The sequence below is a fragment of the Synchiropus splendidus genome, chromosome 12 (genome assembly GCF_027744825.2).
Source record: "Synchiropus splendidus isolate RoL2022-P1 chromosome 12, RoL_Sspl_1.0, whole genome shotgun sequence".
NCBI classification, from domain to species: Eukaryota; Metazoa; Chordata; class Actinopteri; order Syngnathiformes; family Callionymidae; genus Synchiropus; species Synchiropus splendidus.
The window spans coordinates 20,348,123-20,369,067 of record NC_071345.1 but is presented as its reverse complement, the minus strand read 5'-3'; the positions used below and the strand labels follow the sequence as shown (position 1 = coordinate 20,369,067).

General features: G+C 42.6%; 2 protein-coding genes across 3 annotated transcripts in view; one reads left to right on the top strand and one right to left on the bottom strand.

The window, feature by feature from the left end:
* Positions 1–985: 985 nt before the first annotated feature.
* preb (prolactin regulatory element binding) lies at positions 986–11,659 on the bottom strand. Of its 2 annotated transcripts, none has more exons than XM_053881749.1 (10): positions 11,461–11,659; positions 10,891–11,059; positions 10,614–10,791; positions 9,877–10,118; positions 9,564–9,644; positions 9,132–9,259; positions 8,878–9,051; positions 5,722–5,794; positions 5,257–5,416; positions 986–4,436 (listed from the first exon to the last, which is right to left on the bottom strand). In XM_053881749.1, exons 2-10 carry the CDS (start codon positions 11,023–11,025, stop codon positions 4,342–4,344), a joined length of 1,266 nt encoding a protein of 421 aa, XP_053737724.1. In that variant the 5' UTR covers positions 11,026–11,059; positions 11,461–11,659; the 3' UTR covers positions 986–4,341. The 2 variants fall into 2 exon arrangements, with proteins under 2 accessions (XP_053737724.1, XP_053737725.1); XM_053881750.1 differs by having other exon boundaries at positions 10,891–11,056.
* Positions 11,660–12,576: 917 nt separating this feature from the next.
* Positions 12,577–20,945, top strand: part of adcy3a (adenylate cyclase 3a) — a 33,490-nt gene continuing 25,121 nt past the window's right edge. The window contains exons 1-4 of the mRNA XM_053880338.1: positions 12,577–12,893; positions 16,558–17,708; positions 18,089–18,238; positions 20,611–20,741. Of these exons, the coding sequence (XP_053736313.1) occupies positions 17,034–17,708; positions 18,089–18,238; positions 20,611–20,741 (956 nt within the window). The 5' untranslated portion in view covers positions 12,577–12,893; positions 16,558–17,033. The remainder of the gene's footprint in view (positions 12,894–16,557; positions 17,709–18,088; positions 18,239–20,610; positions 20,742–20,945) is intronic.

The window sequence follows — 20,945 nt, the reverse complement described above, 5'->3', positions numbered from 1 at the left end:
CAGCTCCCATCCTACGCCACCAGGACCTGGTCTCCAGTTCATTGTGGAGGTGGATGCCTCAGAAGATGGGCTGGGAGCCATTTTGTTGCAGTGAGACCCTCAGGACAACATTCACCCTCTACTCCAGAGTCAGTTACAATTTATTGGAAGCGATTGAAATAAACATCCAATGAGTTGTGTTTGTTTTTGCCACACTCAAGCAGCTACACAATGCAACCTCAGCAAGTACGGGCTTCCATAGTGACTTTAAAATACACAACATTGCAATCAAATCAGTGAAATTTAATTGGAAACAAACTAAGGACTTTCATCATCCATTCCCAAGTACTGGCTTCCTGCCACCTGCTGTTTGTTTGATCCTCCCGTTTGACTTTTCATGAGCCCTCACTTCCTGACGGTATCCAAGTGTGGCCGTGTTGACGAAGGTGTGGGGTGAACACATTCAGCATGCACAAGTCTGGCTGTTTTACAGACTGTAGTAAAATCCTCTCCAGTCCATCATGGGCACAGACTGTGCGTCTTCTGGAGTGCACTCGAACAACCCTCTCCTAATGTTGACAAACAGACCTTCGACATGCTTTCCAGTAGTTCATGTGGTATAAAATGATCCACTGTGAAACCATCGCTCTCCCCACAGTCTCGCCTCAGAGGGGCGAAGTCACCGCTTTGTGGTGCGAGTTGGCCCAGACACTCCGATGTTCCACTCCCGCTGTCATTTTCTTTGTCTCATTACTGTGTTTGTCTACAAACAGAAGTTAGATCCCCTTAAGTGTGTGTTTGCTTTTCCATGTTGGTCTTATGAATGACTTACTTAAGAGCTTCAGTGTGAGCCACAGAGGAAGATCTGGCATAGCAACAAGCACGCTGGGAGCCAGACAGACATGTCAATTTATGTTGACGTGGTAAATACAGATATTCTGGGTCAGTCTTCCTCATCATGCCGAAAACAAATCCAGCAAAGATGGATAAATGAATACATGTCTTGATCTAAAAACCTGAATTTGGGGTGAGAGAGGGAACTGAATTTACAAATGTGTAATCCTACTTCTACTTAGGTCCCCCCACCCACACGTGTCTGTGGAGATTACACTGTTGTCTTTCAGCAAGATGGTACTTCTTTTAAAATGTTGATCTATTAGCCACATTCAGTCACGCTGCCGTCACCATCTTGTAGTGATACAGCAGCAACAACAACAACGATGCGCCTGCAACAAAAACTGCAAAAACAACTACCAAGGCAAGGCTTTTTTAATGTGGTCTGTCCATTTAACAATTACACTTTCTGGTATAACACTTACAACATCACTGGAGAAAGTGTGATGTGAACGTGAGCATTCGGAATTGCTAAAGTGAGCAATCACACAGTTCAGAACAGCGCAAGTATGCATGAAAGAATTGTCCTCTCCAGCGTCTTTGAATGCTTCAACTTCAAGCCAAAATGTGCCTCATGAAGCCACTTTACATAACTCTACTGGCACTGTAAGGTGGTGAATAGATGGGGAAAAAAACAAATGTTCATTTCAATCCTCTGATAGTTTACAAACATTACAAATGTGTTACTTGACATGTTATATGACTGTTATGTAACTATGTAACTATTTCATTACTTGGTTTCTTAATTGACATATTGCATACAATTCTGTCAATATTTCTTCTTACTTGATACAGAGGTTAAAAAGAGCAGAGTGAAGAACAGTTTTTATAATGTACTGTACACCCCATATTCCCACTTTCCCTATTTTTGGATCTGTGGTTGTGTAGCTGTATGTGAACTTGGAGACTTCAAAATAACTGGGTCATTATATTGGGTGTAAGTTTGTTTCTGAGTCCTGGTTAAGGCCAGCCGTTTGTTTTGGGTGGTTAGGTTTAGGGTGAGAGGCTGGGAAGAGCATAAGGTCAATGAGAAACCGTGCAATGGCCCCACAAGAATAGCAACATGTGTGTGAAAGCTAATCGTTGTATGTGTGTATGTAAGTGTAAATTGTTATTTCCTGGTCTAATAGAGTCCGTTCACACCAGCACAGCAATGTGCAGGTTATGACTCCCAACAGTTCACCCTCGCACACGTTCCATTCCGATTTAATCATCTTACATGTCTCCTTATCATTAAAAGTCATCTCAAACTTGATAGTGGAATGAAAACAAATAGTCACAGTCCCAACAAACACGCCAAGAATGAGTCGCACAGATATCTGTGGTTCGATAGAAAGCAGGATTCTGAGAACTAGCAGAATTAGCGCCGTTTCCAGAACCAGAACGGTGTTGGTGCCTCCAGTTTGCGTAGCATAGCCAATGACTGAGGAAGCACATTTGATATTGCACTATCAAGCTGCAGTCTAGGGGCCCCATGTATGACGTGGCCCTTTGATTGGTCAGTCTATTTGAAAATTTATGGGCCTGTCCCAATTCTCACCCTAACATTGGTTTTTGGCCCTGGCACTCCGTTTTGCGGGTTCACGTTTAACTGCAGTGTCCCAATACTCCCCGTTCATCACTTGAAACGATCCCTTTAAACCGAGGGGGCTCCAGAGCTGACTTGAAAGTGGAAGTATGAATAGATTCCCAGGATACTACCGTGTACTTAAAAACTATGGGGAATATGACAACAGGGACATTTTAGTAATGAGGACAACTCTTCTGTTTGTTTACTTTCTCCTCGTATCACACCGTGTCCAATAATACAACATTAATGAGTATGTTGTTATTTCTTAACAAACAACAGTCAACTATCATCCAGGCTAACGTCCACACACCTCCAACAGGTGTATTGTACATTTAAAATACTGTATAAAAGTGAGCAATCTATATCTGAAGTTAACTATAGAATGTGTATTTTGATATTATTTGGCCTAAAAACATGAACTACAATTAATCTATTAAACAATGTTTAATTTCATCTTGTTTAATTGCATGAAAGCAAAGTTAACTCACAATTACACTGTTGTGTTGATAAGACTAACTCTGCTACTATCAGCCATGAAAAGTCAAACAATCTTGGTTGACTTGTGAGTGTGTACAGACGAAATAACTTTGCATTGGAAACTGTCACCTTTTTTTCAAAAGGTTGTTATATTTTCAGTTTTTATTTCCATGCTTCTCTCAAGCACCACTTGAATCAAAGTGTGGCATCCTGTTTGTGAGGTTTTGGTATGTGGTGCATTTTTAGCAGCGGCCCCTCTGTCTTTAGTGTTCAGAGTAACGTTCCCTCCAGCCTGCTGAGTCCATCTCTCCCATCGCTCGTCATTGTGGTCATGTCTGCCATGACTTATGTTGGCTGCAAATACAGGACATGTCAATAGTCTGTAGTGTCCTCATGTCTCCAGAGGAGGCTCTGTCTTTTAATTTGGCATGAGAATTGCATCATGATTGTCTTGTAGATCAAATTAATGTGTGACAATTGCATGGTCTTTTAAAATCTGCTGCGATTTCCACTGAAAGATGAAGAAACCCTTTAGTGTATGCAGGTGTTTGTGAATGTAAAATGTGTTTTGAAATGCTTTGGATGAAACCGAAGCCGTCCGACTCCAAAAACGTCAGGTGTTTCCTGGTCGGTTGACAGAATGAAATAAAACAGTAACTACAGAAGAAGTAGGTACCAAGACATCAGACATAGGACATGTTTAAAATCGCTCATGATAAAACGCCTGGAACAAAAACCGAGGCCTCAATACATGGAGAGATAAAGGGGTGATGCTGTGCAAGACATAAAAACATTTTTCTTTGGGACTTCAACATGTCATTTGGGAGTATTAATATTCCTACAATAACAATGGCAAAGGCTGTGCAAGGGCAACTATTTTATTTTCGTCCTTTTAGATAATCCGCGGACCTTTTAAAAATTAACATTAATTACATTACGAAGACATCCAGGATAATCAGTAAACCAGGATGATCCTTCATCCTCTCTCAGATATGAGCAATTATGTTTCAGTGACAACTTCACCAGAGTACGGTAATCGACATCGGCAGCTGGAAAACTCTGTCCCTTCTCCCTTTGTCTCTGCTGCCGACTACTGGTAAGTATAGGCGTCACACATACGGCAGCTAACGGAGTGTGAAAACACTGCTGCAGTGCCATTTTGCATATATTTTAACATGATCTCTAAAATATTCAATTGAAAGAACACACTCTTCACATTCAGGACCCTGAGCACTTCAACATGATTCTAGCTAGATGAAGATGAACTGACATCAAAGTGGAAAAAACCTCCCAGCTGCTGAGTCCAGTGAACAGCCCTGAGTGAGAGCACAGACGGGCACACCAGGATGCCGCTGGACACACAGGCCTTCTGCTGAAGAACACCCAGCTTTTCATGATGAGTCCAAAGTTCTGAGTGGAGTTTAAAAGAACCCAGGGAAGACAAGTTGCAGGAGAAGCACAACCACAACCACCATCAGGCCACACATTACGATTACCAGCCAGACAGGGTAGGATCCTGGAGGAGACAAGAAAATAGATGAAAGTGCTTTAAAACCTGGCATTATGTGATTACATGTGAAAACACCAGAGGGGTTCAATGATGCCTCACACTTTTCCACGACGCAGTTGAGGCTGAGACATGAAACAGCCTGATTTTTTATTTTTTAAACACCAGTGAAACAACAGTCAGATCAAACGTTGATTTTGTTGCATAGCCCGAGCAACTAGGTATACACGGTCAAACTGTGGCAACAGTAGCATCTCCGCCAATCTACAGCTGCTGCTTTAACAGGGCATTCCCATTATCATCATTGTGACAGGTGTAAAAAAAATGTAGAAGTTGACTTCAGTACACATGTAAACCAACCCAATGTGTTATTTAAACTAGTACATAAAATGATAAAAGAGAATATTGAGGATGAGAGCAGAGATAAAACTAGAACAACAATCCCACTTGTTTAAATTAAATATTACTTCAGAAACAAACACTGATAGAAGAATGACCGAAAAGACACCTATGAAGGGAGGAAAGAAGAATGAAAGAACAATGCAAATGGAACAAATGAACAGATCAAACAGTAAAATATATGGATGGTGGATAGTTTAATAAACCTGGCAGTAAAAATCAAGGATGAGTAATAGCCGATGCTCATTTCCATATTCGTGTGCTCACTAGTTCAGTGAAGGCTACTGCGTTGAATACTACTGGGCTGTGAGGGAAGCTCAGCGTTAACACTCATGAACCCTTCAACTGCAAAGGTGCTGTCTGAAGTCTGACAATCAGCTCATGCAGGACCTTTCACTGTGATTTCACAAGCACCTGGATGTCTACTTACTTCGGTTGGGGATGACGTGGACTTGACAGCCATTGTCCACAGCGACACTGAACATGGCTGCTTCATTGTTCCCTTTGAGGCATCGGCCTTTGAGAGAGTTGGGCAGGAAGGCCAGATCTGTTACCACGAGGCCATGGCTCTCCTGGACATAGTACAATTTCTACTCACAGAAGGTGAGAAAGGGGAGGGAGTGAGGGTTAGAACATATGGTTAGTATTAAGGACATCAGTCTGCCACAACATTATTGCACAATGAGAGGTCATGGGGCACAAAAGTAATGAATTACACAAGGCACATTTGTTCCCACACCACATTCTCAACTTCAGGGCTTGTCAAAAAAAGGCGTGATGCCAGCAGAGAAACCCACCACTATTCATAAAAATAACACTCTATCAACAGATCATTCTGTGTTAATGGTTTCCTAAACTTAGCCTGATGTGGCAGCTGTAGCCACTGTGTTTTTACCTGTAGGGAGAAAGCGATGTAGATAGCCACGGATCCCGTGACAGTGCCAAGTCCAAGAAATGTCCCGGAATCACTGTGGCAGACAAAAAGAGAGATGAATGACTATGAATATCAGTTAGGAATACTTGCTGCCTTAGATCCATCTACTTTACTCCCCATATATCTATAGCTCAATTTGAACTTAACATTTGTATCTACATCTGCAAAAATAAATTCCTAAAATCTATTTCTACATTATGGATGCACCAAAATAATAATCATCAGCCGAAACCTACGACTTTCCTATGAATTCATCAAAAGTCTGTCTCTGTGATTAAGAATGACCTGGATAGCATTGAGAGTGAATTAAGAGACGAACACAACAAGCAATTGTGGGGTACTTGATCAATGTCGCTTTTCAGGCAGAGTTGACTGATAAAGTTCTAGCAATTAACAGCATTAGCTTCTTGGCAACGCCAGTGATATTCAGCTTTTTTTTTTTCTTTCTTTCAGCCATCACAGTGTAGTAGGGCAGACGGGCAATGCTTTCTGGGGCACTTCTGTGACATCGGAGTCTGGGGGCCTTTTCACACAGTGGGTTCTGTCTCGGGTGGCCTGAGTTTGATTCGCTCCCTGCTATGCAGCCTCGCACCTCTGCGCCTCAGGTGATGTCCCTTTTTTCTCCTCAGCTGGCGCCGATCCGTGCAAAATAGGTGGTTTGTGGCCCATAACGTAGCACGTCTCAAGGAAGTCGTCATGAGCCGTGCAACAACCTATTTACCATCATTGGCCAGACCACCTTATTTCTGTCAATTCTTAGTACTACGAGTCGTCCTTACCTCAAATATGAACTGATGACGGACCAAATATGAACTGATGACGGCCGTAACAGAATGTGGTGTTTCACAGCCAAAACTAAACATGAAAGAGTGTTGTCATGTTTATTTTACAAGGAAATAGCGGAAACAAGCTGCGTAATACAGAGCGTCTTGATTCCACACTGCTCTCACAACACGTTGAACACAGCGGGAGAGATTTCTGACGATGGACAAGATTTTAATCATTTAAGTACAGATCCAGACGTCAGAAATTATCAATCCGGCTGCACACCTCAGTGTTCTGGGAGTTTGAGAAGTTTTTGAACAATGTTGTGCGCCCAGACAACGATCACACCATTTACTGCCCAGCATTTATCGTGTTTGTGCGGAGCCGTCATCAAGTCCGTGGCCAAAACCTGACTCGCTTGTGTTCACATCTTGGATTTTGCCTTGAGAAAGAACCCACCCAAGCACCCTAGGTCACCAAAGTGGGGAGGCCAACATTCTACTTTCTTTTTAGTAAAAAAAAATAGGCCATCATTTCACTAAAAATCAATTGCTGAATATGCATTTCATTCTTTGTGAAACATAACTGAAACAGAGAATCACAACTATCCTCAGCATCTTAACTCGGGTGAATGTAGTGTGTGTGTGTGTGTGTGTGTGTGTGTGTGTGTATGTATATATATATATATATATATATATATATATATACAGTATATATACACACAGTCGTATGCAAAAGTTTGGGCACCCCTGATCATTTTCAAGATTTTCCTTTATAAATCATTGATTGCTCGGATCAGCAATTTCAGTTAAATATATCATATAGCAGACAAACACAGTGATATTTGAGAAGTGAACTGAAGTTTATAGGATTTACAGAAAGTGTGCAATAATTACTAAACAAAAGTAGGCAGGTGCATAACTTTGGGCACCCTTGTTGTTTTATTGATTTGAATACCTTTAGCACCAATTGTTGGAACACAAAATTTGTTTGGTAAGCTCATTGACCCTTGACCTACATACAAAGGTGAAGTCAATCATGAGAAAGGGTATTTAAGGTGGCCAGTTGCAAGTACAACACGGGAGCCTCAAAACAACAGTCAAATGACCTGAAAACAAAGATTGTTCAACATCATGGTTTAGGGGAAGGATACAAAAAGCTAGCTCTGAGATTTCAGCTGTCGGTTTGCACTGTGAGAAACACAGTGGGGAAATGGAAGACCACAGGCACAGTTCTAGTTAAGGCCCGGAGTGGCAGGCCAAGAAACATCTCAGACAAGCAGAGGCCTAGGATGGTGAGAACAGTCAAACACAACCCACAGACCAGCTCCAAAGACCTACAACATGATCTTGCGGCAGATGGTGTCACTGTGCATCATTCAACTATTCAGCGCACTTTGCACAAGCAGATCCTGTATGGGAGAGTAATGCGGCAGATGCCTTTTCTGTGCACATGCCACAAACTGAGTCACTTGAGGTATGCTAAAGCACTTTTGGACAAGCCAGCTTCATTTTGGAATAAGGTGCTGTGGACTGATGAAACTGAGTTATTTGGACATAACAATGGGGCGGTACGCATGGCGGAAGAAGAACACAGGATTCCAAGACAAACACTTGCTACCCATAGTAAAATTTGGTGGTGGTTCCATCATGCTGTGGGGCCGTGTGGCCAGTGCAGGTACTGGCAATCTTGTTAAAGTTGAAGGTCGCATGGATTCCAGTCAGTATCAGCAGATACGAACAATGTTCAAGAATCAGTGACAAAGTTGAAGTAGTGCCGGGGCTGGATACTTCAACAAGACAACGACCCTAAACACAGCTCCAATTCTACTAAGGCATTCGTGCAGAGGAACAAGTACAACGTTCTGGAATGGCCATCTCAGTCCCCAGACCTGAATATTATTGAAAATCTGTGGTGTGATTTAAAGCGGGCTGTCCATGCTCGGAAACCATCAAACCTCACTGAACTGGAGATGTTTTGTTTGTGGTAGAAGAATGGTCCAAAATACCTTCAACCAGAATCCAGACCCTCATTGGAAGCTATAGGAAGCGTTTAGAGGCTGTTATTTCTGCAAAAGGAGGATCTACTAAATATTGATGTAATTTTTCTGTTGGGGTGCCCAAACTTATGCACCTGCCTACTTTTGTTTAAGTAATTGCACACTTTCTGTAAATCCTATAAACTTCAGTTCACTTCTCAAATATCACAGTGTTTGTCTGCTATATGATATATTTAACTGAAATTGCTGATCCGAACAACCAATGATTTATAAAGGAAAATCTTGAAAATGATCAGGGGTGCAGCTAGGTGAGAAGGTCTAACAAAATAACATGTACCACAGGAGTGGCTCACCTTAAAACCATACAGGAGATGGACTCGGAGCCACACGGCGCCGTCATCATGGGCAAAAAGCTCTTGCCATCCCACTTTGTTAGGTAGCAAGGGGGCGGCCTCCTGTCTCGTTTGTGTGGGATCTGCACCGTGTAGAGCCTCAGAGCATCTTCTTGGTCTTCTAATTTTCCATACCTGATATGCAAATTTGAAAGTAGGGATACAATGAATTTTTGATGTGGGAATGTGAACACAAAACAGAGTTTTCCAATCACCTGCACGCTCTGTATTGGTACGTTTTCTCACTGACGTGAGACGTGGTCTCGTGCCACTTTAAGGTAGTGACCAACTGGTTGCCACTCCAAACGCTGCAGGTAAAGTCCTTGCCAACAGTCACCAGGTGCTGCAAGGAAACACTTTCATAGCATATCAATCGAGCAAACTTTAGTAGACTTATTCATGCAAGTAATTTATTTTGCTGAAATAGCAGGTTAATCTGGCCCTGAGCACTTTGTGCAAACAAGTCTACATTATACCTGAATGAGATGTAGTATGTCGACGTAAAACATGAAATCATCCAACAAATGTGCAAATGGATTAGTAAAACTATATAGAAAAATATTGCACACAAAACTTTGACCTTAATCCACAGCAGCATAAGTAACATTACAGTGTTAAGAGAACACATGGCAATTTTAGATGGGTACCTTGTTTCCTGGGCTCATATCCAGGTCTTCTATCTCCCCTTCATGTGCTTTGAAGTCAAACTTCTTCTTCAAGGATGGAAACTGGTAGTGGGAAGGAAGAAAAGAGTATTAGAGCTGGAGCTTAAAGACAACAGGAGCAGCACATGAAGGAACAGAGAATTCAGCATAACAAAGATCATGTTTCCAATTCATGACAAGATGAAATAGTGTATTGTCCGGCAGTGAGGTTTACTCTGCACTCTCCCTTGAGTGTTGATTACTTGGGCTTTTAAAAAAAAAGGAAAATTAGGAAAAGGTTCAGTTTTCACTTTACCTCCCAGACTCTGATGTGCCCATCCGTGCCACCAGTCATCAAAAGGCTATGGTCAGGACTGAAGCGAACCACTTTTTGAAAGGGATCTTTGGGGTTCAGGTCTGACTGTAGTTCAGCCATTTCAGTCAGAGAAATTTGGACCGTCTCATCCTTCATGCCTGCTGCGTCGCCAGCTGCCAAGGCGGCATCTTTCTTTGCTCTGCCAGCTCGATGCCTGGCGTCACCCTGCGGTGTATCTGCTCCTGGAGCACAAATATGACACAGCAGTGACTAAAACCTGCGAAACTCCATAGTGAGCATCTAAATTTGTTTCCAATTTAGAGTGATGAGGACCACGTAATGCATTAGGCCACAAACCTTGTCTGCACTAAGAAGAATGTCCATATAAAACAGGATCTGTGAGCAAATAAGCCTTGAGGGAGCGACACCTACAGTAAACAGGCTCATTAATGCAAACGACCTTAACAAAACTGACATTTTGGCAGTTAGGGGATTGGATGGGCATGAACACAGGCCTTTGCCCAAAATAACAGCAGTCTATCACTGAACCTGCCTGGAGTTGTGTGTGGTAAATTGTACCAAGTTTTCTGTAACAGGACTGAATACACTTAGAGCCATCTGATTTCGAGGTTTGTCAAAAGGCTATAACTGCTATAAATAATGTTTTCAGTGTTCTGGTGAAGAATTAGCCAGAGTAAACAAAGAGCAAATGACTGACCCAGAAATTAAGGACTTACCATCTTCTTTCTTTTTGCAATCTTTAAATTTCATCAGATGACAAGTCCCATCCTGTCCAGCTGCAATCACACCGTCCCCAACTGCCATGTTCATTGTGGCACGTGTGTCTGTATCATGAGAATGAACTAGGCTGGTGCTATACTGATGCTCCCCAACCAGCTGCAGATCCAAGAATTGCTGAAATACAAAAAAATGATACGGTTATTCACAAAAATATCCTTCCTTATTTCTCACTTAGAGCATGGTGAGGACAATATAGAAGCACACAAGACCAACCACAGCATTTTTGATGCCAGTCTTGGAAGCCCCTCCTCCTCCTGCCACAATGACTAGCCCCAAGTTGGGATCAACCTTGATAGAAAACAAGGGAAAGGGGGCTTTGTAGAGATCTGGCACCTTCCGCTTCCCCATCTTTGTTCGCCAAGTCAGTTTCTCATGAAGCCTGCTTTAGAACCAAGAGAAAATATATCATGTAATATATTAGGTAAACACATAGTTCAGAAGAACAAACAGCAAAATGTATGGAAAGAGACAAAACAGGTCACTGAAATCTGACCCACGCTAAATCGTATTCAACTGGTGATTATCAATTTTAATTAGTATAAAAACACCAATATGGACAAAAATATATCGGTAGAATAGAAAAATGCAAGTCGTTTCTCTCTGAATGGAAAATGTAATTAATAATCCAAGTGCAAAAATCGCATTACAACAGTCACTAATCCCCTCAACAGCACTGACAACAACAAGACGACGGGGAATCGTTCAAAGAATACTGTGACACATGAGCAGCTAAAAGCAACTGTTAGCAATCATGCATATCTTTGATGATAGAAAAACACTTACCAAACTCCTGAAACGCAACGACCTCCCTCGCGTAATTATTTTCTCACACACACTAGAAGTAAAAACCTAGGTGTCATTGTGGGCCACAGCAAACAGAGGACAGTGTTTATCCAAGATAAAATGCTAACAGTTAGCAGCTTGTGACGACCACTTCCCTAACACGTCGGCGGCGCACACAGCGACGTCATTACGTAGTAATGCAACGTCACCACAATTGAACCGTCTCCTACCAACCATTGTTGGCATTTTCTTATACGTTTTATGTTGCATGTTATGTTTCATAATTTTGTGAAATAGAAAGAAGTTTAACAAACATGATCGAAAATTAGTTAAACCAACAAAAAACGTTTTTTTTTTTCTATTTGAACACATGACTCAACCAGTCACAATACTGACTAAGCTCCACTCAAATATCTCCGTTGTTTAACTCGTTTGACCGTCAATCTGACGCAGGGGAATTATTGAATTCACACTCTCAAACACACGCTCACAAAATCCAAGTTAACCCACTTGACCTTCGCTGTCAGATGATGTACAGTTTTTTTGTGAGTTAGAGTGGTTGATGGTTGCATTTGTCAATCGATTGTCAGTCGAGAGCAGATTTCATTGGAATGATCGATAAGTGCCTGAAGGCATCACAGTATCAATGACAGAACTGGTCCCACTAATGTCCACGCAAATCAAAGGTCAGGAGTTTTGTCAACAGCTGGTGCATCACTGTGGCGTATTTTGGCGTAAAAAGGCGTATTTTGCTCTAAAAATCTCCGATTTCTTCAACTCTTTCACACCCAGCTATTCTTCTTTTGTTAGACAAACTGTGTCTAGATTGCAGAACATACATTTTAGGGCTGATAAACTTGCACAATAACGCAGAAACAAATATACAAAATATGCTTAGAGTACGCCTGGTGATCCACGCAGGGCCCTCCACTGGACTTCCTGCTTCAAGGACCTCACACGATACTCGTGATTCCTCTTTGCAGGGGCGGGACTAAATGTAGAAGTGACGTCTGCGTCAATTTACTTTGATGTGAGCGGAAGGTCCTTCAGAATAAAAGTGGAATCCCACGCCACGGTGATCTTACACGGAGGAGAATTTTGTTAATTTTTAAGATATAGTTATTCAAAACTGATCCTGTCCCCCTTTAATGTTTCAAATCGTCATTATATGAAAATACCGTATGGTTCTAAAGAATTTTATATTTCAAATTGACCGGAAGTTCAATGTTGAATACGTGTATCTTGAAAGTGAAGCGTCTCTGCTGAGAACACCCGGGTCTACAATTAAGGCAGATGTTTGAGACGCGACAAATGTCTTGGAACACGCCTGGATGCCCCGAGAAGATATGTGAACTGGGAGTGCTGGCGCCGTTCATAAGGCAAACATCTGTTCTGGGAAGCGTAAACTAGGAGCCGGAGGAGACGAGGAGGCGGTAAGCAGATCCTGCTGTTGTGGACATTTCTCGTCAGATGAAGCTGAGATGATGGAGCTGAGATTGCTGATTAACAGACTGGTTCCTGCGGACAGTTCTCAGATGTGAGGCAGCCAGTGTTCTTTTGTGACGTCACCAGGTGGTTGGTGTCTTTCTCATCTGTTTTATTGTTGTCAAGGAAGCATTTAGGTGTGAGCAACATGTAGTTGTGCAGGCCTTCAGCAGAGGCCCGGACCCCGGACCCCGGGCCACTACCTCCCCTCCCCGCCTGTTAAACAGCTGGAGGTGTCAGTACACACCTCAGCCTTGGACGTGGTTACATGTTGTGGTATTGTGTTTATTCTCATTTTAATTGAGTGCATACTAATGAAGTGTGCTTATGAATTTCTCAACTACTGTGCTAAAAAAAATCCCATCCAGGCCATTTATTTTTGGCATTAAATGTGAATCTGAGACAAGATATTGACATTTTTGCTTATATTTTCTGCTAATATTTTTATTACTGATACACAACTTGGCAGTGTTAATCCACTTTAGGACAAATGTATCAGGACATACAGATGTGAAATGTTTCAAAATTAATTAAACAATATTTTTCAGTCACCTGCAGTATAAGGGACTTGACTCCCTGATCCAATGCCTCTGGTGGGCAGTGTGGAAAGATGTGTATATAGACGTTGAACTAGTGTGTATGCATAGGCAGTACTGAGATAGTATTCAGCTTTGCGGTACTGTACATGAAGACACTTGTAGCAATTGTTGTTTGACTGAGTAATATGGCAAAGTGTGTTTGTATTGATGTAACATCCATGGTAATGTGCAATAATTTGATAGTGGTGTCGTATTTACAGTACATTGGTTGTAATGTAGTACCTTGAAATGCAATTATACATTATACATGGTAGCGTATAGTAAACCTGTCCGTGTTACACAAGTCTGTTGATGTTGTTTTTCCAGGGTTATCGTGGCTATTGTCCATGTTTGTGTAGTGCTAATACCTGTATATGGGTCCAGCATATCTGAGTTAAGCTGTAATGTCTGTAGGTACAATGTAATCCAGAACAACATATACAGGGGACAATGTTTCAGCCTCTGCTGAAAACACTCTCCAAGCTGGCACTCGTCGCTGAGATGCTTAGATGTTTCTGTGGTTCTAATGCAGTGAGCTGAGGTTTCGCATTTAATTCCATGAGATCCTTTAGAGAAGAAGTCATTCCTTCCATTGTACAACGTCTATAGGTCAGAGCTTTTTTTGCAGTCTCCTGGAGTTAGGAGCAGCGTTTGAGAATGACAGTAGGACCAGATGATTGACGTTGCTTTCCCTTGCTTCGGCACTAACCCCTGCTTGCCTCCTCCATCCTTACAGGGTGTTAACTTAGCAATAGCGGATTCACAGCTGAACTGGGGGCGGGGCACGTTGTGGCTTTTGCTGTTCGGCGGGACAGAATGGGAACAGCTTGGCTTGTTGGGCTAAACCAGTGCTTCTCAATTATTTTCTGTTGCACCCTGCCTCAGGAAGTTTCGCACCCGCCCAACTCTCCACTGCCTTTGTGAATAGTATAATTTGTCTCTGAAATTATAATTATCACAAGTACACCTCTGAATAACATTGTATCCCAGAAAGTGCATTAATTTCCCTGAAATTAGAAAAAAGAAATTAATGAGTGGATGTGCAATTACACTTTACTTTTCTAGTACAGCAAAAATGTATGTTCCGAGGTCACATTTGTCTCTGTTCACAATAACTTAAAAAGTTATGGACAGATTTGGATGAAATTTTCAGGAAATGTGCAAAGGGGACAGACAGACATTTGGGTCATTTGTCACTCCTTTGAGTCACACTTTGCTTTGGGAGATTGTGTGTGGGTGGACTTTGGCTTTTTGGTGGAGGTTTGCGCTCGCTGAGAGCTAACATCAGCATTGCTCCTTGGGAGTTTGGTTCCTGTATGCAATTTTGAACCGGCCTGCTTGTCGTGTTCTTTGTTTTCAAAATGAGAAGGACGATGAGTAAATACTGGACATCGTATTAAATTGAATCAAATATATGCTTTCTTTGCTCTGGTGTGAAACAGCTACATGAACAGTCACGTCTGCAAAACACATCAGCCTATGCACACACACTTGTAACATACCAGATGCATCCGACGCTTAATTGTTGGATGAAAACAAATAGTCCCAGAAAATCCCACCAAACAAATGTTTTCAGAATATAAGAGCAACTTGTCATTTGCCCTTGTGTTGTTTACTTCCGAGTGACACTTCTTGGAGCTCTCCCACTTAAGATCTTGCACAAACTATGACTGACTAACTGTTTTAGTGTTTATATTACTATATTATATTACTAGTCCTGTGGTTAGGGTTAGGGTTAGTCACTGTGTCAGCGCCTGGAGCCAAGATGGAGAGAGAGCAACCGTCATCACCACAGCATTTAAGCAGCCCTTTGCAGCAGGCTCCGTCAGGCCTAAAGCTATTGGTGTGCAGGGCTGCAAACTCTCACAGAGTCAGACTAATTTAATAGTCGATCATAATTGAATATGTCGATTAGTCGTTGCAGCACTAGCAATTTTTGTGTCGGGGTTTCAGTAAAAAATGATATTGGCTTAACTTTTACTCTTAAATCAAACTTTACTCAAGAGGTTAGAGCAGGCTTTAAGTATCTCTTTAGTTAGGGCGGCGTGTCACTGCCTGATGTGGTCCGCCTGACTGATGTTAGAAACACGCATGCGCAAGGTCTACGAATTGTGTTTACTGGTGATATCGGAAATTATACGTTTTTACGTGCATGCGTAAGTACGATCTGGTCCGTCTGCCTGATGTAGGCCGTCGGAAATGATAGTGCTGGAGCAGGAAGTTACAGACTAACCGGTTTACTGGTGAGCGCATGCGATCCAGCCCCACAAAGTACGATCGGGTATCTAACCCTAACCGATCCGCGAGGCATCTTTATGTTTTGTGCACACGTTCACATCAGGTGACGGCGCATGTCTTAAAGAGCAATAACATGGCAGTGGCACACAGCAGTGGCTCAGAGGTTTGGAAGTATTTTATGCTTGTCACACCGACAACGGCTGCAGCGACATGCAATTTACGCAAAGATAATGTTTCCATGCGAGGGAGTGCCGCCAGGAAATTTAATATCACCAACTTAATACCGGACCAAAACGAATGTCCGCAATTCCACGGTGCTTGTGTAATGCGAGTATTGCGGTAATGCCAACGAAGCTGATTTGAAAGTAACTTGTTATTGAAAATCCAACTGATTGGACACCCAGGAAGTTAGAACTTTTACTCCAAGCATGACCAGTCCCAAATATATTGCACGAGGTCAATATTTGGTATCGGATTGGTCGATTCTCAAAGCCCAAGTATCAGTATCGTATCGGGACCATAAAAGTCGGATCGGTGCATCCCTACCATGTACGCATGCGCTTAACAGTAAACGTCAGTTGGTAAAACGTGCAATTTCCGGTTCCAGCACTGGAATTTCCGGTGAACCAGATCAGGCAGGGCGTCTGCGAAACATGAAAAAATGGGCGCCCGATTCTCGAACGTAGCTTGACCGCCAGGACTGATTAACTATCTGTGCACTTAAGTATTTCCTCTATGTTCTGATGTATGGATATAAACAGAATATAACTGCTAACATTCTGTGTTTTGATTGCAGGACATGTGAGGAGTGACCATGTGTGACCCAAATGCTATCAGCTGCCTGCCCCTGATGGGAGGAAGTGATGGGGGAGGTCTGTGTGACTTGGACTCATGTTTGCTCATGTGGATCAAAACTTTGGAGAGAGAGCAGCAGCAGCAGCAGCAGCAGGTCACTCACGGACATCACACTGACGGACCTGAATGAATAAAGAGGGCGGGACTTTAATCTGGATCACGTTGCTGCAGGAGTCGGGGAACTTGATTGGTACATGTGACGTGAGCAGGGATAGACACAGCTATGTAAGAGGACAGCTATCCGTTGTGCTGTGTGACAGTCAACACACAGCTGTTATCCATGCCACGTACGCGTCTGCCTCTGGGGCAGACTGGGTTCCTACGCTATTCTGAAACCAGTAGGTGATGGAACTCTAATATATTTGCCCTGGAAGACAACAGGTGTTTTCTTTAAAGGCTTTCTTCACAGTGCGAACGATGCCTCGGAACAGAGCTCTCTCCGAGCCAGAGTACTCGGCAGAGTACTCAGCTGACTGCTCTGTGACTTTGACTTCCGACCCTGGACAGGCAGTTGGTAGAACACACGAGGTAACAGTCCGGAGTTCAGGATGCTGCCTCTGTCTGCCACGCTTCATGCGTCTCACCTTTGCGCCAGAGTCCTTGGAGAATCTTTACCAGACGTACTTCAGACGGCAGCGTCATGAGACCCTGTTGGTGCTGGTGGTGTTCGCTGCCCTGTTCGACACCTACATAATCGTCATGTGTGCGGTGGTTTACACCTCCGATAAGCTTGCTTCGGTCTTGGTGGCGGCGGCTGGTCTTGCAACGGATATAATTCTGTACTTGCTGTGCCGATTTGGACTGCTGCCAGATCGCATCTCCCGGCGCGTGGTGCCGTATGCCCTGTGGGTGTTGATAGCAGCTCAGATATTCTGTTATTTGGGCCTGAACTATGCCCACTTCCACCAAGCCAGTGACACTGTGGGTTGGCAGGCCTTCTTCAGCTTCTCCTTTTTCCTCACTCTGCCTTTGAGGTTGACTCCAATAGTGCTCATCACTACTGTGTCGTGCGGGGTTCACACCCTGGTCTTAGGAGTCACTATTGCCCAGCAACAACAGGAGGAAATCCAGGGAGCAGCACTGAGCAGACAGGTAAGAAGTTCCACTTACAATATAAGCATGCGGTGGACCAACAGCTGAACAGGGGAAAGAAGGAAAGAAACAGAAAGCATCATAGAGTAACCTGGAGAAAGATGCTACAAAAAAACACCAGAAAATATATTGGATGAAGACAGAGAACAGAACTGACTGTGAGTCCTAGTTACCAGCATGAGAGTGTAGTCAATCCAGCTGGCATCAATGGAACCAGGAGACTTCACCAGCTGGTGGGAGTACAAAATAGAAGTGGACCATGACAAAGTCATTTTAGCTCTAACCAAGACTCTTCGTCAAGAGTGAGCCTTATCAAAAGTCATTACCAGGCGCAGCTTGAAATCTATTGAAAACTTCTGATTGAAAGTTTTGTTTTGCAGCTTCTGGCAAACATGATTATTTACGCGTGCGCCATCACGGTTGGTGTCATGTCGTACTACATGGCTGACAGGAAGCATCGGAAGGCCTTTCTGGAGGCCCGACAATCGCTGGAGGTTAAACTCAACTTGGAGGAGCAGAGTCAGCAGCAGGTAGGTTGTCGAAAGAAACAGAATGACTTGTCTTGACACTGGTTGTGGGGGATGAAGGTTGTTGTATGAACAAGTGCTAAAATACCTCCAGAGTGGTGGAGGATTATACTGGCGACATGACCCCCAAATTGGAGGTCCTAATCTTGCTATTCTATAATGTCATTTTCATAGCACAATTAAATTCTTTTGTTTGAGTTAACTGAGTTTGAGTTGACTTAAAACTGCAGGACTGTGGTGAAATGACTTGCCATGCTATGAGACACTACTTACTTCGTATAGGAAAAGCGTGTTTAGGAAGCCTCATATGTTTGATCTCTTTGTGCCATCACAAGCTGATTTGTTTTGGGTTTTTCCGTTAAATCTACACTGAAAATATGTTATCCACTTAGCACTAGCACTTAGCACTAGTTCACCAATTCTCTCGTAACCGGTGTGAAACTCTCACAAAAGAGGCTTTGTCAGGCCGCTTCCATTGGTCTCGCCTATTTAGCCAAGTGATTTAATATGTGTCCATGTTATGAATGCAGTGCCTTGTCCCCTCTCGAAATGAAACTTTGGTGTGACAGTTGGCTGCCCAATGCTAGCAACAGCTACGTGAACTAAGAACGCGTTCTTGCTATACATTTGAATAGTTGGTGTTTGAAAATAAAACTTTAGTTTAAGTATTAAACTTGCGCGTTTGATCGGCTGCTCTGTTAAACAGGAGACATGCTCTATCAGCTTGTGTCATCGACATTCACTCTGCCGATGAATTTGATGCTATTAGGCTGGAGTACTAATTACTGGTGTTCTTTTGTGATTATAATCTGCATCAAAGAGAAATGTCCTGCGCTGCCATTATTAAATTGGACAAAATATCCGTAATCAGAGGCAACATTAGTAAGTGTGTCAATCACTGAGGAATAATCAAGAATAAAGTAGTGGAAGGAATTGAGAAGGAGCATAATCTAAATAGGAAGAGGGCAGAGGAGGCGACTGAAGCTGTTACTAGCAAAGTTGGTAACGCTGATGCTGACCGTGATAACGCAGAGGAACAAAGGGGCAAAATCACAGCAGAGCACAGAGTCAGAAACAATAAACATGGTGAAACAGCCACATAGCAGAGATAGACATTGCAGAGAACTGAGGTACATTGGCTTGGAGGACAAGTGAATAGAAGCAAATGAAATAATATGCAACATAATAGACATGGCAAAGACACAAGCATTCACAGTTACAGATCACGAATGTTAAGAGTTAATAGAGAGAGGTGGGAATAAAGGGCAGAGATTAAAAAAATGTTGGCTATACTCAGTCACGTATCAGAGGTAATATAGTATGGTGCAAAGAAATGCAAGTCATGTGAATCCCTCATTTAAATAATGTCTGGAGATAAACATTCATTCATTAGTTTGGGTGTTTTATTGCTGCAGGTCTTAATAGAAGCACCAAAGAGGGTAACAATAATCGCTATAATTAAAAATTAATCAACAAGTACATTTCATCAAAGCCATATCACAAGTGTATGTGGATGATGCCAAAGAGGGGATTTATGGATGTGGTGAAGGAAGACATGAGGTTTATAGGTTTGAGAGAAGAGGAGGCAGAGGACACGGTGAGATGGAGGAGGATGATCCGGTAACATTTTATTTCCCAAAAATACACCTAGTTTACTTGAGAAATATGTTTAATCTCCATAAACAAATAATGGACTTGTTCCATTTTGGGAGGATGACGCTCACTCCATGTACAGTATGTGGCGTACAGCATACAGAGTCATGTCTGTAACAATGTGCTGATAAAACCGACAAGGAACAAAGTCCCGGAATACTAATGAAATGAAGAGCAGCGGCCACTGGCAGTTACCGCAGCAACTGGCCTCTTGAGCTGGAGTCAATTGCAATCACAGATCCAGCCCACTCAGCCATTTGTTTCCATTGGCCTCTGACTGGTTTGATAAGAATATTGACTGTGACCAGACCAGGCCGACGTCTGTCTGTCTGTCTGTCTGTCTGTCTGTCTGTCTCCTACTTTGTGGGGACCAATTCTTGAAAAAACGGTATGACTTTAGTTACATTTTCAAGGATGAAAGGATCAATGTGAAGTGCTTGTGACAGACATTAAGAAAAGATACCCTTTTTCTGTGCTGCAGCACTCTTCCATAAAGATGCTTTCACCAGGGGAGGTTGTGCCCCGGCCTGGGTTTTGGTCTGCTGATTTCATTGGAAAGCCTTTTAAATAGTCTTTACAATGTCAACCAAAACATGTTTGGCAACAAATCGTTGTAAGCACGTGCCTTCAGGTCTTTTCAGAGAATTCCTCAATCTGAAATGAAAATGTTTTGTGTTTGGAACTTGTCAATTGAATGTGGCCTGTGATGATGTCCTCTTAAGGAAAGGCTGCTGCTGTCCATCCTTCCAAAGCACATTGCTGACGAGATGCTGCAAGACATGAAGAAGGAGCCCAGTCAGAAAGAGATGCAACAATTCAACACCATGTACATGTACAGACATGAAAATGTCAGGTAAAGAAACTGACTTTTTGTGCTTCTTTTTCCTGAGGTTAGTGTTGACATTTTACCCATTTTGTCCCACTAACATTCTGGCATCCAGAGTGATAGATGTTTGTGGCGTTAGATGTTTGGGCAATGCAGTGCCAAGATAAGTTGTCACCTCCAAAAGTTAAAAAAAATATTCTTACATAATCTGAGGCCATCAAATTTTTATAA